This window comes from Mauremys mutica, chromosome 4 (assembly GCF_020497125.1).
Source record: "Mauremys mutica isolate MM-2020 ecotype Southern chromosome 4, ASM2049712v1, whole genome shotgun sequence".
NCBI lineage: Eukaryota > Metazoa > Chordata > Testudines > Geoemydidae > Mauremys > Mauremys mutica.
Window position 1 is genome coordinate 57,781,673 of NC_059075.1, and position 23,894 is coordinate 57,805,566.

Sequence of the window (23,894 nt, forward strand, 5' to 3'; positions counted from 1 at the left end):
AATTAATGGTCACAGTGTAGGTGAGGTAGGAAGAAGTGCATAGTAAATGCAGTTTATCACACTGTTCAGCAGTTTATCACATGGCTATCACTACATATATGTGAGAGGAAAGTGTGTGGATGGAAAGATAGATAGACATACACACACATACTATATACATTATATTTATATATCGTGTATAAGTTTGTATATAAAATACATATTAGAAATAAGCTGAGGAGTCAAAAATTGGGGCTGCATTCACTCCAGATTAGGTTTAGAATTGGATTTGGGGCTTTGTTTTAAAGCCAAATTAAGGCTCTAGTTTTGGTGTTGCCAAAGTGCTTTAAACTGTTCCTGTGATATTTTATCCCAAAAGACTGAAATAATATGAAATGTCTTCTATCTAGAATAGGGGACATGTCATAAGAACTGTTCTTCTCAGGGAATTTCAGCCACATCTGAATTGCAAAACAGAAAATATATACTACCTGTTGCTGGCTCCAGTCCAAGATCAAAGTCATAGGAATTCAAAACCAAATAAATAGCCACACAGAATGAGTAGAGGTTTGGATCTGGGATTAAAGTTTTGCCCATCTCTCATTTATTTTTATGTAAAATATATATAATTTATATGTACATTTGTACACAAGCTCAGATGTATGCATGTTTGTATATATATAGGTGTGACAGTGAATCTTTCCATCAAAAAGTATAAGTAGTTATGTGAGTATAGTGTTTCTGTGGGTTGTGAATGGTTATTGCAAATGTCTGAATATAAATAATGGTTTATACTGTCCATGGTTAAAAATTGTATTTATATGGTACCATATTTGCAGGAGTGATAGCAGAGCAATTCATTCATGTAGGTAGGCATTTGTTTTGTGATGAGTAAAATATCATGATGTGATACAGGTGCAGCACCATTTTAAGTGTTTTTAACACATCATTCAGGAGAGGTGGAAATGAACAATGATTCTTAACACACTTCATATGTATTCAGTACTGTTACTAAAATAAGTGAACATTGTAATAGGAAACTGATGTAAATTTTTTAAATGTGGAAAAATTATAAATTCCATCAGTTTTGAAATTTTGTTGGTTGTGTTAGAAGGTTTGCCATTTTCTTCTTGTTGTTGATAACTAAACAGTAGAGTAAATTATATAACAGGACTTCCTTTTCATGATGCTGCTCATTTTAACATTCACCGTAATGTAACCAGTATTTTGATATCAAGGAGCTCAAAACTTTCCACTTCCTTATTGTGTCATCATTCATCATATTGTGTTTAGTGCTGGAATTTAGATCTACTATTTATTAATCGTCATGTATAAATAAACGTATGTGTACATAGAGTAAATATTATTAATATAAATGTTAGATATATTGGCCCAAATTGTCTCCTGTGATGTGACTGTTTCATACCATGCTATTGGCAGATGCTGGACTTATGCCTCTGTTGGTATGGAGCTAGTGTAGACGTTCCTACACCAGCTCACTTCCTGACTGTTGATGTACAGGACAGGGTTGGGGTAAGAATGGGTGTGGCTGGGGTTTCTCTGTGCCTCAGAGATCTTCCACCTGCTGCTTTGGCACCTTAAGCTATTACTAACCAGTGCAAGATAGAGCAGCCCTCATGCTCCTCTAAATTATTCCAGGGCTTGGCCTGGTGCACAGTCAGTCAATAAGCAGGGGAACACAAAAGTGGCTTAATTCTCCTTCCCCCCATTTCTGAACTCTATTCTGTACTCCTTTAACTGCCCAGAACTCTGGCTTCATTTTCTATAATATATGTGATAATACTTATGTGTAATGTATATTTATATAAAATAGAAAAAATTGGGAGCGGAGATATATACATATATATGTATGTATCTTTTTACTGTCTGAAGAAAGAAAGACTATGTAGTGGATAAAGTTTTAATATCTACAATTTCTAACAGATGGCTATACTATAACCCAAAAGTTGAGTATCCACTGTATATTTCGACTATGCAATACTTGTTTGTTAATCTTTATTAAGATAAATGTATTTAAAGCTGAGCAAGTTTTTTAATTTTTCTTTTCTGAAAAAATGGCAGCAGATTGCTCGGAGGGGAATGGTAAGTTAGAGAATATTCAAGTGTGAGAGAGACTGGTTACTTGGACTGCATTGAAATAACAGATTTGTGGTAGAGAACATGTTAAATATTTAAACTTATTTCAGTCCACTAATGTTTTATTTTTCCAATCCTTCTTGGACTTGTTGATAATGTAGCAGATTTTATAAAGATATAAGTTTCCCATCTCATGTTTTACACATGATCTATATAAATTCCCACATATAACACCTGTGCATGTATGTAATATATACATATGTGTATAATATGGATAGAAGCAAATTTGCAAGCTGTGGTGCCTAAAGTTGTGTCTAAGTCCATGTATAGGTACCTTAGTAAGTAGCTTAATTTTCAAGGTTGCTAAGTACCTGCAGCTCCTACTGAAGTCATATCTGATGGGCCCACATTATAAAACTTGCATCTTGATTTTTTAAAAGTGTTTTGATAGGTCCTTTGTAGAGGTCTGAGGCAGTCATGGAATCCAGGTTTGTATTATTATGCACCCCTAAATTTCAGGAGTGGCTGGATCCAGATTTTTTGTTCAGGTCTATTTCTACTATACACGCTGTTTAGAAATCTTATATTTAGTCTTGAATTTCATGCTGTTTAGTGCTTCATCTCCTTGAATCTACTCAGCTTCTGAGACTATGTTTCCATGAATTATTACGTTGTTTGGCAGTGTGAAATAAATCATGAGTAGATTACTGTAATAGTCATCCCTAATTAATGAAATGGGATTAACCTCACTGGTTTACTTACCATTTATCGTATGTCTACTATGCCATGTCTGCAAAGCGTATAAAGGCCTTATTCAGGTAAAATTCCCATTGAAGATATTCCCATTTGCCAGAGTAAGGTGTTCAAGACCTGAAAGGGTTAATTTACTGTAGTTGTTCAGAGTTGTAGAAATGATAATATGTTTCCCACTATTTCATTTGTAAGGAAAAAAGACATGAATAATCACAGCTAAGCCTCAGTCCTTCAGGGCCCAAAATGAGAGACTCTGTGCTTCTTAAAGTGTCACAAGAACACATAGATAACCAAAAATTATTGAGGGAGGATGCTTAAATTAATGTGAAGTACTTTTCTTAAACCTGGACAAAGTTTTCTATTACATTGTTTTCACATGCTAAGGAACACTCCTCAGTTGACTGTTGATTAAATTAGTTTGTTGATGGGTGGGAATGGGTGTTTAATACTAAACATAAATATAAACTATTCATAATATCATGTTAATTTTGCATGGCATCCTGATATGACTTTGGGCAACAAATAATTTCCTCTATATATAAAATCCTGGTGTCAATTTTTATGCTTAAACAGAGATTTTAAAAAACTAAATGTGTATGTGAGAGAGGGAAATTTGAGTCTAAAATGAATGCTATTTCTCATTAAGAGATACAATTAAGAGATATGAGGCATGACTTTTGCACTCTGTAACACTGTATAAGAAATTTGGAATTTCTCGTTATAAAATAAGAATACTACCTTAATAAATAAAATCCTATATCTGGTTGCATATTTACTGTGAGGTTTGTTTTTCACTTTTATCATAAAAATAATTTTGTTACAATCAAGTTTTGATTTAATAATAATAATAAAAGGAAAATTATACTGCTGATGATTGAAATATTCCTCACTGTTGGAGTGTCCAGAGTCCAAAGTCACTCCTCCTATATTAAATTAGGGAAACCTAGAATTTAGCATATGGATGCTGTGACTTATTGGATGTATCCACATCTGATACAGCAGTTACTGGAACTATTCAGTATGCCATGTGTTTGAGAAATAGCAACTGATAAATTTTAAAAATAGATTATTTGGTAGGAATTAAGATGAGTAATAAAACATTACTTCACTAAGACCACCTTAACTATACACTCATAGACTCATGTTGTTCTAGCTACAAACTTGTTTTAGTTACTTTTCTGATGCTGTAGACTGTTTATTACTAACTTGTAAAACTTTCTTCATTTCATCTGTTTTACTTACTTTTTTCCTTGTATTTTTCTTTCACACAGGCCATGCAAGTAAAGGTACAGGTCAAAATGCATGATGTGTCTTTATGTTTTCGTTTTAGAGATGACCAGGCTCTAAGCATTCTTTCCATTGATCATAGCAGTGGCGTCACAAAGGGAAGGCACAGGCTCCACTCCTGATAAATTTCCTTATTGCAGAACTGGCCATATTTGATTAGCCCACCAGATTTCCCCCTCTTAACAGACCCCGATGCTCCTTCGATGTAAAAATTTAGTCCATTACACTACTTATTAATTACATTCTACTTCTGCTGCCTTCTGCCTTCTGTTACCTTGTTTAATATGTTGAATCACTCATCAGGAGAGCACTTCCTAAGTATACCCAAAGGAAACATATCATGTTTGGTTTGTGACTTTCTAAGTCAAATAAAAGGGTAAAATATTGTACCAGAGTAAGCTCCATTGCACTCCCTACCCGTGATGCTTAGCAGGATTTCATGAAATGTAGTAAATTCAGTCCTCCCAAAAAAATTTTAAAAATACACCTTCTTATTGTGTGGCTGGGTGGGTGCTTGGACCATACCCACTTTTTTCCTACCTATTCTATTCAGAGATTCCCTATTCCCCAGTGATGTATGCTTAGTTCATCTTCCTTTCCATCTTTCAAATGACATTTCTGAAGTGAAGTTGTAGTTTATACTATCTGACCTCAGGCTGGAGCTCCTAGGCACTAATAATACAGATAATAAATAAATATTTAACAATAACCATAATAATAATAATAATAATACTGTCAGACCTTGCCAAGTAAATAGGCATGGGCTTTATCAGCACTGGTATGAGCGGCCTCCAGGGGAAAAAAGCCTGACCAGTTTGAAAGAATTATGAATGTCAACACAAATGTCCTGGCCAGCTTTGGCAGTTATATTCTGCCTGCATGAATTCCCTTTGCATCATCATTATATTTGCAGTTCTTCCAGTTCTGTTGGCCAGTCCTTCTCCCATTGACATCTATCGACATGTTTCCATTAGCATCAGCAGCCTGTAGGCCTTAAGCAGTTAACAGTTAATTGTCCACCTGTGCTGCTAAACAACTGGTGTATTTCACCCCAGAAGTGACAGAAAAAAATTCCTTTTAACATTGCAAACAATTTGGACAAACTATACCCAATTTGTCATGTCTCACACATATCTAGTGAAGACATTGTTTTATTTATGTAGATATCTATCACTGTAGACGGAGGCATTGTTTTGTTGTCACCAATAGTTGAAATTTCTCTGCCTAGTTCTACTTGCATATTTACCAGCAGGAATTAATGTTTCCTACAGTGCCACTTTAGGAAGGCAGAAGTCTGGTGGCAAAGGCAGAATGGGTCACCTCTTCATCATTTTCAAATGTATTGATTTTAAGTGCATTTGTTACTCTCACACACCTTCCAGTCTCAATTACAATTGAAAATAAAGAAACTTTTATGGGAAAAATATCCCTCCCAAGAATAGAGGTGAGAAAAAAAGTATGGCTTCCTCTTCTTAAGCTGCCTCCCATATTTAAGAGGCATAGTGACGCCACTGGGTCCCAGTGATACATTGTGGTATTTGTTTGTCTGCTATCAAAGTAGAGTATAAATAATGTCATTGTAAATGTAGTGCCATTACATCAACGCTACTATAGAAAACTTTTTCTAAGGCACTTCCAAAAGCAAAGCTTTAAGGCAAAATAATCTCTTGCAGCTGCTAGTTCCTTAAGAAAGGCAACCACATCCACTTTGTGTACCCTCTGAATTGCTAAACACTTCGCCTAAGTAACACTGCGTACATATACAGTGGTCTCCATTTGAAAGACAGGATTTGGCCAAAATTTACTACAGAGTGGAATATAGATTACTACCATTTTCCTCAATTCTTATAGTAGATTGTATCTATGGTAACCATGATAATGACTGCCAAATGATGTATTTTAATAGCCTGTACTGTATCCTTACATGTAACTGTACAGTATAATATGAACACAATAGGCATTAGCATTTCATTTACAGAGGGAAGAGGATGTGGAGGGTTAAATGCAAGCATCTGCTCTTTGTAGTTTTTCATATGCTGAAGGTCCAATCTTGAGCTCTAATCTCTGGCAAAATTCCCCTTGAGTTCAATGCGAGTTTAGTCTAGATTTGGAACTCAGGATTGGGCCATTTATGTTGTGGTGGTGGTTGTCGTTGTTTATCATAAATTCATTAACCGTATTGGTCTGTTTTATGATAAACAATGCTATTGCTAAGAGCTTTGATTTGTTATCTTAAATCCAAGGAAGAAATGCTTTTTAAATATTTTATTTTAAATAAAATTTCACATTGTTTAATATGGTTAGATAGATCAAATGTTATTCTATTATGTTCATTTCTCTTTCCTAGGACAACCTTTCTCTAGTACCTTTGGTGACCAAAGCTGCTGATGGTTTAGTTTGATGTCATTACAGAATTGCTTACACTACAACCCAGCCAGCACAAACCGGTTTTACAGCTACACCACTTCCTTATTGTTTGGCTGAATTGAATTCTGTGCCTTTTAGATTTTAATCTTTCTCAGGCAGCAGCAATGCAGATTAGCCCCATCCATGTATGTAGGACTAAGACCTTGGAAAATCTTGTCTGGAATAATCCTTAATAAAAACTTAAGCAATGGGAATTGAATTGTCTCTTTAAAAATGCAAACAAGCAGTCTATTATAATTATGAATCAGTTTTTAGTTACATGTGCCTGTCTGATTCAAGATGTGTATAAGACCCAGATGTTATAGTTAAATGTATGCACATACATACAAAACTAGGTTAGCATTACTATCACATTATTGCATAGCAAGAAGGGTTTTTTTTGTTTTTTTTTAACATTTTCCACATAAACCATACAGTTCACTTTTATTTTACTACTTCTAACTATTCAAAATATAGCTACATCAGTTACTATAGTCTGGTTGGACCGTGAACAGTGAGGAATCATTTTGTGTGTAATGAGAGTATACCTGTGTGTAATCAGTTACCTACGGATCTTTTACTTCTAGTCTGGAGGACAAGACCAAGAGCGAAAGAAATTGAAGCGTAGAGGGGATTTGTATTCAATACAGACATCCTTGATTGTAGCTGCACTTAAAAAGATGCTTCCTATTGGTTTGAATATGTGCACTCCTGGAGATCAAGAGCTGATTTCTTTGGCTAAGATTAGATATAGTCATGTAAGTCTAAATTTTACAATAATTTTCAAAATAGTAAAATTGAACTTTAGAAACCAAACTTTGAAACATAAATGCCTAAATATTTGTTGCAAATTAATTCTGTCAGTGCGTGATAGAGTAATTATACCTGCAAAATACACATTTGCAGGGCATAAAATGTGTGGAGGCATATAAACAATTTCCAATTTTCCCACACAGTTTCTCCTAACCTTCTGCATATGTGTACTTTTAGGACTATGGTTTATGGCCAAAATTAAAATAGTTCTTTCTTTGGACATTGACCCCAAATATTCTTCCCAACAATTTGTGTAATTAAAAAACCAATGTGTTATGTTGCAGTATCTGAATTAATATCTGTTCTATATTCTGGATTTATCTCATACAAAAGTTTTTATAAGATAAATCTCAAACAGAAATAAAACACATTTATGTCTTTTCCACAGAGGGACACAGACGAAGAAGTCAAAGAACATTTACGTAACAATTTGCATTTGCAGGAAAAGGTAATATAAAAAACAAACTTTTTAAAATGAGATATAATTGGTGTAGGCTAACGTTTTTAAATATGGGTTTTGCACTTGCATGTCATGTTCACTCCTATTTCCATAATGAAAATTTTAAAAATCATTTCTGTTCAATTTTTTTTTCTACCAAATCACTTTTTTTTCAGCTTTGCTTGGCTTTTAGGATTCAATAAGTTCTATAAAACACAACATGTTTGAAGAAAATCAGTTTCTTAGATTTAAAGCTATTATTGTTTAAAATCATCTCATTTTTGGTGTTAATGAAAACAAAATTATTTCAGTTTTAACTTGACTCTCCTCTGCCCCACCCCAAATTATCTTTCTTTGAATACTTTTCCACTTTATATTGAACTATGTCCTTAATTTTAACCAGATTATTCATTTTTTTATCTAAAGCCTTAGATGAAGTTAACTAGTTTAGACTTTTTAAAAGCTTAGTAAAGTTTACACTGCTTAAGTAACTTGATACTTAAATTGGTTTAAACACTCTCCCTGAAATAGGTCATGGGCAAGGATGGTACCAAAACCAGGGTCTCAAGTATTACCTAAATCCTCATAATTAGGTTCTCGGCTAAAAGCTGTTGAAGTTAATGAGTCTCTTTCAATTGACTTCATTGGGCTCTGGATCAGGCCCTGGGTACAAAACCCATGTTGTGTCACAAAATTTTGCTCTAAAAACTAAATTTTCATTTTCTAAATCAGTGGCAGCCTACATTTTCAAAAGTGACTCGCGATTTCATGTACTAAGAGTAAGAAACTTTAAAAGAACAAGTGCTCAGCACTTGGGAATTATCAGCCCCCTTTAAGGTATCTCAAATTGGGCACCCAAAATCACTTTTAAAAATGTAGACCAGTATTTCTAGCTGTATTGTTTCAAAGAAAACATTCTACATGAAAGTGTAAACTGATGCATTTATGTTTGCTTGTCTGTAAACAGCCTGAAAGAGTAGCTTTGAGAGTCATAAAGTTTAAGGCCAGAAGGTACCATCAGATTATCTTGTCTGACCTCCTGTGTATCCCAGGCCACCAACACCATTTAGCATCCACCCACTAACCCCAACAACCAAAATTAGACTGAAGTATTACAGCCTACCAGAGATTAGACTATTGTTTGTCACAGGCAGAGAATAGGAGGGACTAAGTGGGCATAAGAACATGAGAATGGTCATACTGGATCAGACCAATGGTCCATCTAGCCGAGTGCCCTGTCTTCTGACAATGGCTGATGCCAGATGCTTCAGAGGGAGTGAACAGGACAGGGCAGTTTATCAAGTGATCCACGCCCTGTCATCCAGTCCCAGCTTCTGGCAGCCAGAGGTTTAGGGCATGGAGTTGCATCCCTGCCCATCTTGGCTAATAGCCATTGATAGACCTATTCTCCATGAATCTATCTAATTCTTTTTTTGAACCCAGTTATACTTTTGGCCTTCACAACATCCACTGGCAATGAGTTCCACAGATTGACTGTGTGTTGTGTGAAGTACTACCTTATGTTTTTAAACCAGCTGCCTAGTGATTTCATTGGGTGACCCCTGGTTCTTGTGTTATGTGAAGGAGTAAATTCACGTTCTCCACACCATTCATGATGTATAGACCTCTATCATATACCCCCTCAGTTGTCTCTTGTCCGAGCTGAACAGTCCCACGACCCCTGCAATCAGGGCCCGCTCCAGGCACCAGCATTCCAAGCAGGTGCTTGGGGCGGCAATCTGCAAGGGGCTGCAGTCCATGTGTTTTTGCCCCCAAGCAGCGTGCTGAATTGCTGCTGTGGACGGCGGGGGCAGTCCGTGTGCCATTAGCACATTAGCAGTTATGTTCAGCTGTCTGCAGCAGCGCAGCTTCTGTCTTCCGGCTGAAGACAGAAGCTGCCACTGAATTGCCGCCGCCACGGAAACGTGCATGCCGCCCTAATGGCACATGGACTGCCCCCGCCGTCCATGGCAGCAATTTGGTGCACTGCTTGGGATGGCAAAAACAGTAGAGCTGGCCCTGCCTGCAATGGCAGGAAATGATTAAATAAAATATATCCAGGTAATGCTGCACCCACATGCAGAGGAAGGCGAAAAACACCCAGCTCACTGCCAATCTGACCTGGGAGAAAATACCTTCCCAACCCCATGTCTGGCAATCAGACACTGAGCATGTAAGCAAGAACGAGACCGTCAGGCACCTGAGAGAGATAATGCTTGGGGCCACCTCAGAGACTTGGCCCTCCCTGTCTAATGTCCCATCTCCAGCCATGGCCATCTCTGATGCTTCAGAGGAAGGAGATTTAAAAAAAAAACAAAAAACAATACATAATACATTGGGCGGGGGGGAGGGTATTCCTTTCTTACCCCTGCAGGTGGCTGGCTGAAACTCCGAGGTATGAGTTTTTAGGGACATAAGCCAGAAGTGAGCGCTAGGCATAGGCATTGACTCCGTGGGTGCTCCAGGGCTGGTGGACACACAGAAAAAATTTAGTGGGTGCTTAGCACCCACCAGAAGCCAAGCTCCCCACTCCCGCCCCCCTAGCACTTCCCACTCATCAGCAGCCCCACGGATCAGCCCCTCCCTCTCTCCTCACATCTGCTGTGGATCAGCTGTTCCACAGCGGGGAGGGGGAAGAGTGGGGACAAGCCATGCTTGGGGGAGGGGGCAGAACTGGGTGGGAAGAGGCGGGGTGGGAGGGGCAAGAGGGTTTTGCAGGAAGGGGTGGGGCCTGGGGCGGAGCAGGGATGGGAAGAGCTGGGATCACTCCCCCCATTCTTAAATATAGGCACGACATTAGCTATTCTCCAGTCATATTGCACTATTCCCAAATAAATAGATGTATTAAAAATCCTTGCTAACCGACTTGTAATCATACATGCCAATTCTTTCAGCATTCTGGATGGAAATTATCCAGTCCCCCTGATTTGAGCGCATTAAGTTTTTCTTCCACCTCAGATGTGGTAATTTCCATTTCCACACACGTTTCCATCATCCATCCTGCCTTCTTGTACATGTTCCTTGTTATCCTTTGTGAAAACTGGGATAAAGTATTCACTTAGTTTTTGGGCCATATCTACATTATCTTTAATTTCCTTCCCATACACCCTGCATAACAGCCCAGCCTCATCCTTCCTTAGTCTCTTTTTATTTATATAACTAAAAAAACCCTCTTATTATTTATTTTAATTTCCTTAATAAGAACTAATTCAACTTGATTTTTATCAATTCTCACTTTATTCCTACATTTTTCAACTTCCAAGATTTAGGGTTGGGGTTTTTTTGTTGATCAACCCCTTTTTCCATTGCCTGTAGGCTCTCCGCTTACTCCTAATAACTTTTTTGGAGTGGTCATTCATCCAACTGGGACTGGAGCTTTTCCCTACAATTTTTTTCCTTGCTTGGGATGCAAAATTCAGATAGTTTGTGTATAGTTGAAATGAAGAAATTCCAAGCGTTTACATTTAAGTCTTTGAGCTTTTCAGTCCAATTGACTCCTTTAACTAATTCCCTTAATTTCCTAAAGTCTAGGCCTTTTGAAATCAAAAATCATAGTTGACTATCTGGTTTTGATTATACTTCCATTTAATTTAAACTGAATCATCTCATAATCACTCAATCCGAGGTTATTTTCTACAACCAGTTTTGCTCTGATGTCCTCTCTACTTAACTAAAACTAAGTCTAAAATTGCATTACCTCTTCTTGGTTCGATGACAGTGTGATGAAAAAAGCTATCATCTATATATCCAAGAATAACTGGGCCCTACCAGTATTAGTAGTAGTTATTCTCCAAACTATATCTGGGAAGCTAGCGTCTCCCATTATGACACAATTCCTTGTAATGTTTATCTCTCTAATAATATTAAAGAGATCACTATCCATATCTGAGTCTGATCCTGGAGATCTATAGCAGACCCGTATGCAATTCCAATAGAACATTTTACAATCCTGCCCCAAAGTGATTTTGACCCAAACAGATTCTGTTTTGTTCATACTATCACTTCTTACTCCTTTACAGTTAATCACTTCATTGATGTACAGTGCTATCCCACCATCTTTACCTTTATTCTTACCTTTCCTAACCAGCGCATCCCTTTCAATACCTGTATGACTCATGAGTGCTATTCCACCGTTTCTGTAATCCTTCTACTATCCAGCTTAAACCTTCTGCACCACTAGTTGCAGTTCCTCCATTTTATTGCCCAGACTTCTTGTGTTCATGTACAAGCATTTCAGTGTTTCCCTCACACCATATTCGGTTTTCTAGCTGGATTAGATATAGTCCTTTCACTACCTGTAACAACTACCTGACTACTACTTCAATCAACATTTGTACTTTTGTCCTCCTTGCTGTCCATACTCTTGCTTTGTGGTGTTCCATTATCTCTTACGGTATCTTCATTTAGCTGATTATTCATCCAGTTGGGTCTGGCTTCAGAGCCAGCTGATCTAGCTAAGAGGTTTGAAGCATCTTATTCTCCAGGGGGTATTCATTTTAGAACCTAAAGCTGAACTTTAGCGACTTTACTACTGGTCATTCTAGCAAAAGCATCCATTTTATGTGCTTACTCCACAAAACCAAAATGCCTCCCACACCTCCCCAAGCACCAAAAGCCCCAGTTGTGCCCTACTGTTCTGCTGAAACCCCAGCTTTCCCATGGCAGCTTGTGCAGTGCAGTTCTGCATTGTCAAAACAAAAATCTGTGAAAAACTGAAAAGTAAAAAATATATGTGCCATGTAAAATACATTTATTTCAATATCAAAATAGACAGCACACAGTTCACACTACTATGGGTATTGTTCTTTTTCATACATAATTCTATAGTAGCTTCCATGTAGCCTTCTTACAGAATTTAAGTCCAGCTGTCCTAGTAGTTTGTGGACCTTTGTGCCATGTTTACAGATAATGAAGAAAAATGGGAAGTCTGAGTTGAATGATGAGAATGAAATGGGACTAGCTATTTCTTATCCATGTGAATCAGTAGTAGTAGTCGTGTTCATTATATTAAGGTAGTGCTTGTCTACACAGTGCATTAATCCTCACCAGAAAGGTATAAATTCTGGTGCACACTAATATTCTATGCACTAAATGGCCCATTTGGACCCTGCTAGTGCTCTCTAAAAGTTCCCTGGTGCATGTTAATGTAGAACTGTTTGAAAGGTAACTGTAGTAACATGCATTAGGGAAGTTGTATTATGTGTTGGCCGGGTCCATACAGGCCAGTTAGAGTGTGACACACTATTGCACACTAGAATTTACTTTCTTCTTATGTGGACTAATGTACTGTGCTTAAAAACCCTCAATTAGCTTTTTTTAGATTAAGGAACATAAAAAGACTCATTTATTATTTGAGAAATGTATAATACAGTATGAAATATCTTGATTTTAGTCTGATGACCCAGCTGTGAAATGGCAGTTGAACCTGTACAAGGACATTTTGAAAAGCGAGGAGCCAACTAATTCTGAGAAAACTGTGGAACGGGTGCAGAGAATCTCAGCAGCTGTCTATCATCTGGAGCAGGTGATAAGAACTACATCTATAAAGTACTTACTTTAAATTAGAACACGAGGTTCTTTCCTGAGAGCACATACTGTAAAATAATGTTTAGATCGCTTCATCAAATGTATCTATTGAACAATAGTTTCTGCTTAAAACTAAATTTTATATATTGTACATTTTAAGTGTCATCTGCTAAAGTTTCAAAGTTCTACTTAGAAAAGCAATCAAAACATTTCTATTTGCCCTTGAAAAATTCTGTAAGCAATCCCCAAGCAATAGGGCAGGAATTCAGCACACAGCTTTTTTTAATTTTAAAAAGATGTGTGTGCATACATATAAGTTTTTAATATATACATATTTTCAAAGTGACTTCCACCTGTTCTCCATTTCTACACATGGGAATACCTTGTATTAGCAACTTCTGCACACTCTTGCATGCTCATTCAAATGATATAACTTAAATATAAAAATTCATTTGAACCTGATTTCCATTTTGCCCATAAAAAAATCTGTCATTTTCATGAAAAAGGAATAGTGCAAAAAATAGTTTACATGCATGACTCTACCTGCAAATTTATTTATTCACAGTGGTCACATTTTGGAAATTTTACCCTTCAACTACATTTAAGATTTGTTGACATCAATGGGAGTTTTATATGCAGATTGAGAACTGTATATGGCCCTAAGTAATTATTAAAGTGATTTTTATTAGAAAAGCAACATTTCTAAGAAGAAATGAAGCTTTTGTAATATCCACTAATCAGTTTATTTGCCAGTCATGCAAATGAATTTTAACTGAATCTGAAGCGTTTGTACTGCACATACTGATGGAAGTGTTTTCCCATAGGTCGAGCAACCATTAAGATCAAAAAAAGCTGTTTGGCACAAACTCTTGTCAAAACAACGCAAAAGGGCCGTTGTCGCTTGTTTCAGGATGGCACCATTGTACAATCTGCCAAGGTAGGTGCTTTAAAGGTTTATTTATTTGTGAATAATTACTGTTGAGCAAGCGCTTCAAGGAAGAGCAGGAATTTCTTAACACACACACTGCCTTTGAAATCATTAGCAAAGTTTGTTGCTTTGGCAGATCTTCTATAGTTGGCAGATGCTGTCGCTTTCTGATTTTTAATAAGAATAATAAAACCAAAGGAATTTAAACTTATTTTTTAAAAGATCAGCCCTTAGTGCCTTGGCATGCTTAGAAGGATGTGTACGTGTGCCAGCAATCTCTATATAGAGAGTCTGTTGATAATATCCATTAAATAGCTGGTTTTCCCACGTCATTCATTCCTCGTGGTGATCTAACAGGGGCTTTATGCTGAATTACCTACTAGAAAAAACACCACAGGAAGTACACTACTTCACAAACACCATATTTCAGCTTTTCCCAGTCCTTATCTGGTGCAGCCCACTTTTATGTCCCTCACATCATGCCCTGTTACAGTTGCCACAATCTGTTAATCTATTTCTGTCCGTTTTCCATCTTCTGTCTTTTTCTGACTTTGTTTGGTCTCCTTTTTTTAATTAATTCTCATCTTCTTCTAATTTCTTCCATTTTTTTAGTTGTTGTTTTTCATTTTTAGCTGTCTTGTTCTGTGGCTTTCCTTCCCTGTTTCCGTCCACATGAAGGCTTCATGTGGCTTGCGTTGGGTTATTTCAGCTATGTGAGGGTGGGTTGTGCATATTTTTAAAAGCTATATTAGAGCTGTGGTGACAGAGCAGAGAAATTTGGGCTTAGGGACTGCTGGTTGAGCCTGTGACCCTGCACATGTGAGCTACTCCTGTGTCCAGCTGCATTCAGAGCACTGTGGGGGCTGGGACAAAAGGTGCATGCCCTCCTAGGGCCTATCCACTGCTTTTCCCACAGCTTCAAGGTCACATTTGCGTTGGGGTGAAAGGACAGATCCACCACCATGCAATTTTCTTCATTCCTACAGTGGTTTTCCTTCGCTCTGTGCCCTCCACCCAGGCTAGTTTAGGGCCTCCAAAGAGATACTACCCTCAAAGTTGGGAAACATTGCACTGCTAATAAAATGCAGTTTCACCAGTGAGTGTGTGTGCTGGATGAAGTTTGTTTCTTCCCTACGAGAATAAAGAAATCTTTAAAAGTCAATGTGCTTTGTTCATAAAGTGTTCACAGAATGGTTAATAAAATGCATTTCATCTACCTCTAAAAATGCATTATTAAAATGTATCTCCATGTTTGGTGTTGGCAGCCTTGTAACTGCACTTATAATTTGGAAAGGAAGTTAGGTTTACCACATTAAGACCAATGAACAGTTTATTGCACAGTGAAGAGGAAACATCCCAGCTCTAAAAATGACATGGAGTTTTGTATTCTTAGAGCTTACCTACACTTCCCAGACAACCATGGTAGCATCTTACTAGAGAATCTTCCTTTAACACAATTCTAGCTAGAAAAAAGCTAACGTGTTGTCCATAGAGGGAAGAGAATGGGAGAGACTTAAATATAATGTAAAAACAAAGTAAGTAGTTTGGGAGTGGTGGCTAATCCTTTCCAAAGTTCTGAGGATAGAGAAAAGGAGAGCACATTTCAGAAGATGTGCTTCTTGGGGGTACATCTTGACAACCGTATTCTGGTCTAATAAATTAGTTTATTTATCCCGGGATATGCTTATAACCTCTTAAAGAAGAAATATCTAAGTAAAAAAAGAATGGGATATATTATTTTTCCCTGAAAAAAATCACACCTGCATAGTTTTTGAGATATTGGTGAATGCTCATGCAGAAGATGGGGGATGAAGTGAACTTCTGCATTTTTATTATCTATTATCTATAACTTACTGAATGTACTCTCTGTACCAGAAATATTGGGCCTGATTAATTTCAGACTTGCATCATTTTTATGATTAAGTTACTCCTGATTTTCACTAGTTGTGAGTGGTGAATCTGGCCAAGTACTACTATTTGCAATCTCTAGGGATGACCTTTGATAAAACTGTGCTTTGGTGAGTCAGAATTTTGACATCCACCCCAAAAAGGCAAGATCCTAGGAAAAAAAATTGTGGGGCCTTTAGGTTTATTTCTCAATTGCTGTGTGCAGAATAAAGCATATAGGTTCTAGAAAATTCACAGCATTATGGCAGTGAGATAAAGCTGTCATGTCATGGTAATAAATACATACATAACTATCTATCCATCATTTAAATTGATTGTGGCTTTAAGACATCTCTGAACCCTAGCGAGTTTGTCAAGTGGCACATGATTAGTAATAACAAGTGCTGTGCAACGAAGACCTTTGGAACCACAATTTTGCATGCAGCTCTTCATATCTGAGTATGTTTTTCCCCAGTTTAGTTTCTGTATTATATTGGGATGAGAGTAAATTCCCAATTTAATAGTAAGACATTAGTTTTAGACACATAAAGCCAGCAAGCTGTTAAAAGCAGCAGCCTTTCCAGCATCCTAGAAAATACTAAAGATTCCAGTGTATTATGACCCTTTCTTCTGATCAGCATCTGGAAATCTAGGTAGGGGTCCATATTCTTTCATGTTAATCTCACATTTGAACCTGATTTTCTTCAATGGAACATTTGTCTTACTTTAAGATTATCAGTATGTTGTTTCAGAACTTAAAACATCTATTGATGTGCAGCTACTTGTTAAAATAGTACATCTAGAAATCATAAAGAGATTATTTAATTTTCCCTTCCTGTTCCTGTTCTTAGAAGTGGCTTGAAATACAAAGTAAATAGTAATTGTATTTTTTTTGTATTTTTGTTTCTCAAAAAGTGAACATTTTCAAAACTCGGAAATACTAATTCTCTATGCTCTTTGTTTGGTAATTAGCTATAGTTTCTACAGTGTGCCGAAGGTGAAAAGTGCCTTCTAAGTAATAAGTATATTTTCTGTGACATATGAATATATTTAAATATTTAGAGTTGATGGTTTAAGGAAATGCACTTTATTTACATTTTTTATTTTATTTTTTATATACACATGCATAGAGATACAGCAGAGTAGAATGTACATGGCAGTTATTCAAACATAACTTGCGAATGCAGAATTCTTTACTGAATTTAACATGTGTCTTTATTGTTAGTTCTTAAATGAAAACCTATATGCTTTTCTTCAGACACAAAATTAGCACTTTCTTCCTGAGCACCTTTCAACGTGTTTGGCTGGAAAAAGTACATGAAAAAACTCAGTATGACAGGCTTATACTCATGTTAACGGTAATGTAACCTGTGGAGAGCCTCTTCTTTATGCGTGCACTTATTCCTTTCCCAGCCATGATATGATGTTGTCATAAAACATGAATTTGTACAATTTTTTAAGGGATTCTGATTGGTCAGTCTTTGAGGTTTAATGATTAAATGGTAACAATGCTGGCAATAAAGCACAGGAGGTTATCCAAATAATCATTTCATTATTGCAAAAAGAAATAGGAAATGCATAATTTGTATACTACATTCCCCAACAGTGAGCATTTTATGTGTGTATACATATGTCCTCTGGTCTTAACTTATGTACATGGTATTTACATGATTTTTAGCCTCAGTGCATTTAGTGCACTATACCTATAATAAAAAGAAAAACAAACAAAAAAATCCATGAATTAAACAACCCCTGCTTTACAGGATACATGGAGTGCCTATAAAACAAAAATCTGCGTCTTAAATAGAAGATGGAACTTGCAATGTAAAGCCATATCCAGCAGCAGCTTACTTCCAAGAACAGTATTTACTTCTGTGAGTTGTCCCAGAGAAATCAGTGGGACTTTAGTATAGTAATCACTGTGGCCAGTGCTACGTGCTTCTAGGATCAGACACTAGATTCTTGTGAAAGGCGGTTTTCAATATTTTACCGGTGGATTTTTAAACCAAATGTGTTGGACAACACATTTTTTATTTAATTTGGAGCTGAAAGAACACAAGCTGAGAAGAGATTTATGTTTGTGGAGAAAGGCACTGGTGAAAGTCAAGGAGTGTTATGCTGCAGAGTCCCTGATGTAGTAGTTACTTAAATGTTGCTGGATGAGTTTTGCTGTCTTAGTGGACCAACATGACAATTGCTTCAATTTTAACAAGAATTATTCATCAATTTTTGACAATATATTATGTTCCTTCAATGTATAAAAATGTATGCTTATTTCTATGGCTATATTAAGGCCCCAATCCTGCAACACTTTTACATTACTTACCATATATAAATACTTCAGTGGTATTGCTTACAGGCATTAAGTTAAACACATTCACAAGTGTTAGCAGAGCCTAAATCTTTACCTAGGTTAATTTCATACACACCTACCATTCAGATAAGTGATTTAATAGCTGCACTTAGTGTTGCTTTTCAATTAAAACTAAATTTCCTTTGTCTAGTCAACTGTGCGAGACACCAGCATTATATCAGTCATTCAGTTGTGAAAGTTATAGTTAAGGTTATAGTACTATTTCATTTAGACTGCATTTCCACTTGTTCAGATAGTAAATTTATGGGGGGGGGGACAACAAACAAAAAACCCTCCTCTTTTTGGACTAATATTTTCCATATTCTCAACTGAAAAGTGACTTTTTTGTAAAGTTTGACAAAAATCCATTCAAGCATATTAAGTTATGCAAGGTTTAAAAATGCATCTTTCCCACTTTAAAGGGAAGTATTATCACACTTTTTTTCATGCACATAATTCAGGAAGAGATAAATTTGAAACTTGGTCTGTAAAAAGTGCTTTTTATGGTGTGTGTCCACAATCTAATTTGAAAATATTTGGTTGAATACAAAATGTACTAAAAATAACTGACTGAGAAATCACTTCAGAGCATGCTCAGTAGGCACTTAGTAAGTTTTTTTTTTACCCCATTCTTTTTTGTGACATTACCATGTATGTTCTCCCCACATAGACTTCCGCCTTGATTAGGCACAACAATTACTTCCCCAAGGCTTCTAAAAGACAAATTGCATGAATACACACAGGAAAATTCACCATAAAAAAACACTGACTTAATTTGAGGAATAAGAAAAAAGAGTGGGTTTGAATAAAATACAGATTTTTCTGTATTGGGGTCTGACCACAGTTTATGCTGCATTTTGTATTAGTTTGAAATAAACAAACTAAACTTTGATTTGGAAATCACCTATTTCAGATGCCAAGATACAACAGTCACAGTGTAAAGTATGGTAAAGAGACTTCTTTAACCCAGCCTTACAAAAAACTGTGTCTAGTCAGACAATAGCAGCAATCAGATGTAAAACTCATCCCTTCCTACCTCACTGAGATAAGAAATGCAGAGCCCAGTACTGTACATCTAAATGCTAACATTTTTAAGCATGGATATTTTTTTTCTCCCTCCTTTTTTCAAAAACACCCAAGGAAATTAAAGAACTTAAAGCAACCATAAGTATTGCGTACTTAAAATTTCTTTTTTGCAAAGTGAAGGTTCCTACAGCAATGTTTGCTGGTCAGATTGTATATAATATGTATTTTCTGGTATCCGTTTGAAACTTCTTTGGGATAGGGACTATGTCTTCTATGTGTTTGTATAGCACCTAAAACAATGGCATCCCAATCCTGGTATGGGTCTATCACAATAATACCAGTGAAAACAGACCCATATGCAAGAAAATGTGTGGCATTAAGAGGTATTTGGTATGTTCCCTCAGTGTACCTCATGTATGCTCAAAAGTCTGAAGAAAAATGTTTTTTCACTGAATGTTTGATTTAGTTTGCATATTATTTCACTGACCAATCAGAGGATCAAAATTGTACAAAATACATATCCTTACTAATCATTAACCACCTAAGCTATTATACTATCTTCTGTTTACCCCTCTTGATCTCACTTTCACCCCCCCTCCCAGGCACCGTTCTATTAACCTCTTCCTCCATGGTTATCAGAACTATTGGATAGAAACAGAGGAATATTCATTTGAGGAGAAACTAGTTCAAGATTTGGCTGTAAGTACTGAAATAACTGGGCTTAGTTATCAGTGCCCACTTCAATATATATATATTATATATATATAATAACATGTATTTAACTTTTGTGTAGCATAGTTATATGTTTACATTTATAAAATAGCAAATCCTATGCTTCAGGGCATAAATTGATCACCTGTTTTGGTCAGGAAGAAATTTGCACCAGGGTATAGTATTGCACATTTAGTTATATTAAAGGTGGTTTTTGCCCTCAACTGAAGTATATGGTGTTGATTACTTTCAGAAATAGAACAGAACTAGATGGACCATTGGTCTGTTTTTGTCAGTATGGCAATTCCTATGTTCCTATGTTTTCAATTATTATTTGTTTGAAGACTTAACGTGATTGATACTTTCCCTTTTTTGAATTTTTGTTGTTACATAATACTTTATTTTAACATTCTAAGCTTTAACGCAAATTAAAATTTGCCATTTTTTTGTAGGTATTCTGTAATGAAATGTAAATATGCGTAACCATATTCAGCAGAAATTCAGCATTCATGTATCATGGATGTGGAGGATTAGCAAACTTCTGCATCTTGGCACCTAATCCTGATTCAGAAAGATCTCCATTTCTGTCTTCCTCTTCCATGGAATTCCTAACGCCAGGTTTTATGCATTTGTCTAATATTTCTAAAATGCCTGTCTCGTTGGTGTCTAACGACCATGGAAAAAGAAGATACCACTTCAGTATCTCACAAGGAGGATATGTTTAAGTCTTAATTCAACATGAGCTAACACTGACATACACAGAAGAAGCCTCATTATACCTTTTAAAAGGGACTGGCATATGGGGAAGGATTTGAATTTTTGGAAAATCATAAGTAACTATCCTGTCTACTGTAGGCTTAGCTTGACATGAATAATTAGACATGGACTCACCAGAGAAGTATTAGGAGGAGACTGAGACTGAGTGGAAAAGGAATTCCAGAGAGTAGTATTAAATGAAAAAGAAAAAAAATGCTTAGCAGAGAAAAGCAGAAGTCTGTTAAATGCAATAAATAAATAAATGGTTGAGCATACCACAGGTCTTTTCAATGCCCTTGCAGTTTTCAAAAAAATAGGACCCATTGGCAGTCCTGGAAAAAATAGTATCTACTTTTGGTATCTGAAAGAGATGGGGAGAGGGAGACAGACAAACAAGGCAGCAGTTTCACAAGGATTATTTCTGGTGGCTAAAACTTTACTGATGAAATGTGCCACATTGAGGAAAGAATGCAAAAGTATAAAGAGCAAATCAAAGTTGTAGAGCAGAAAACAAACTAAACAGAAAAAAATCCCTAAAAAGTCAGAGAGAAAACAATGTCTGTTACTTTGGATTTAGGCAAATAGGTTAAAAGCAGCTGTCCTTCAAGGATTGTATTTAGTGAGTGCAGCTTTGCAGGCAAAGTGTACTAAGGTCATGTCTACACTTACTAGCTTACAGCTCTCCCGTCGACGTAAGAAAACCAGCTCAACAAGCTGCGGTAGCTAGGTCAGTGGGAGAGCATTTCCCACTGACACAGTACTGTTGCACACAAGTATTTATGCCAGCAAAACTTATGTCACTTGAGGGTGTTTTCTCACACCCCTGAGTGAAAAAAGTTTTGCCAACGTAAGTGCTAGTGTAGACCTGGCCTAACTTAAGAAATAAGTGCAGAAAACATAAAAAGTACGGTAAGTTTAGAGACACAGAAAGAATTCAGCTGAGATATGTGTCACTTTAAAAGATAAGTGATTTAAGGGAAAAGAGTGTGGCATTAAAAGGAGTTTTGCACAAATTAATGCTGAAGGGTCGGAGGGAACCAAATAGTTAGGAGTTGTGGAAATGTTAGAGTAAAAATGTTAAAGAAAAGGGAGGTAATAAATTAAAGTGTTAAAGAAGAGAATTCCTGGTTTGATAAATAAAGCTGATGGTAGAATATAACTTGCAGTCACATCTGGTGGAAACCCTTAGTAATAAAAAAAAATGCAAAGAGGAAGTCAGGTGTTGACAGCTACCCCCACTATATGCTTTCTTTCCCTGCCCCCCGGAAGCCTTTACAGCCATTCTGAAGAAAATGGGCCTTTCCCAATGAATGTGTCTGTAAACTATTAATTGTGCGGTCTGCTTTTAAAAAGTATGGCATTAAGTCAATGTGTTTTAATAATTTCATATGTAGTATGTGGGGGATACATGCTGTACCAAGTAAAAGCGGCCTAAAATGATAAGACGCAAGAAAGCTTCCCCTCTTTTGTCACCACAGAAAATTAAAAAAATTGGTACAAGAGAGGTAACATCAGCTGGGGCAGGCTGTGAAAATTAACAAGGATCCAATACCACAAAGTTAAATGTGAAACCACTAAAACCCATATGGTGTGGAAGAAATTTGTTTTCCCTCCTCACATACTGTTGCAATATAATGTACAGTCTGGAAAGCCCCAAACTTGTACTGCTGTTTGTCCCTGAGGGACACTTACTGGTCCAGGTATAATGTTTTACAGACTGCAGTTGCCAGCATCTAGGTTCACTGTGGGGGGACAGTCTCCACATTACACTGCTCTACAGGCAAAATGCTTCTGAAATAAATGTAATCAAACTTTACTAATTCTGGGTCACTGAGAACGAAAATGATGCTTAAAATTGTTGATTGGCTCTAGTTTTCAAGTTATGCTATTGGGTCAGTATATACGACCCTTGACTTGGGAATAGCGGAGGATAAGTGAGTTATAAAGGGAAGGGATCTCAATTTAAACCAGAAATGACTAAAATACACCTTTGACTGGATCTATGAATAAATCTATGACTGGTTTGGACAGTACTTGCTTTTTAGGCAAAACAATGAATGATGCAATCTGAAGCTGGTATTGCGTCATACATGATATGAATTGCATCATGTTATTCCTAGAAGTCATGGATGATGCAATCATAACGAAGCTTACATCACTCTGCTGAACAAATTGCCCTCTATGAGCTCTAGAAATCATAGTGTCGTGCTCTCTTATTTGTCAGTGTTTGATTTTGCAAAGGGACACATTTCTGTTTAGCCAAAGTGAGCAGAGATGCCTCGTACTTGTGTGAACAGTGCAGATAACTTCTGCTATGTTTGTGGTGAAGTGACTTTTGCATCACAAAAGCGCAGTATAACCACTATGGTTAAGAAAGCCTATCACCTTTATTTTGGCTGCAAAATTGGAGATCAGGACAAGAAGTGGGCCCCACACATATGCTGCAACACTTGTGCAACAAATCTTCGCCCGTTGAACAGGAAAAGGAAATCTATGCCTTTTGCAGTGCCAATGATTTGGAGGGAGCCAACAGATCATACCAGCAATTGTTACTTCTGCAAGGTGCCTCCAGTTGGGAAAGGTGTGTCAAAGAAGAAAAAGTGGACTGTGCATTATCCAAACATTCCATCAGCTATACGCCCAGTACCCCATGGAGAAGGACTGCCAGTTCCTGATGCACCAGAATCATTCTCACTTGAGTCAGACGAGGAAGAGGATGAAACTTCTGGTCCTGAACCATCAATGTCACAGGACCCACATTTTCTCCCATCCTCCTCCTCTGAACCACACCTCATAACACAAGGTGAACTGAATGACCTTGTCAGGGATTTGGAACTACCCAAGAGTAAGGCAGAGCTGTTGGGCTCCAGACTACAGCAGTGGAATCTCCTGGCAGGTGATGTTAGGGTTTCCATGTTCCGTGACCGTCAAAA

The 23,894-nt window shown here is 36.9% G+C and overlaps 1 protein-coding gene across 1 annotated transcript in view; it reads left to right on the forward strand.

Annotated features, from left to right (window-relative positions):
- Positions 1-23,894, forward strand: part of RYR3 (ryanodine receptor 3) — a 642,559-nt gene that overhangs the window by 517,586 nt on the left and 101,079 nt on the right. Inside the window, 6 exon segments of the mRNA XM_045013234.1 lie at positions 4,101-4,115; positions 7,110-7,280; positions 7,724-7,783; positions 13,167-13,298; positions 14,125-14,237; positions 17,374-17,473. Coding sequence (XP_044869169.1) covers positions 4,101-4,115; positions 7,110-7,280; positions 7,724-7,783; positions 13,167-13,298; positions 14,125-14,237; positions 17,374-17,473 — 591 coding nt within the window.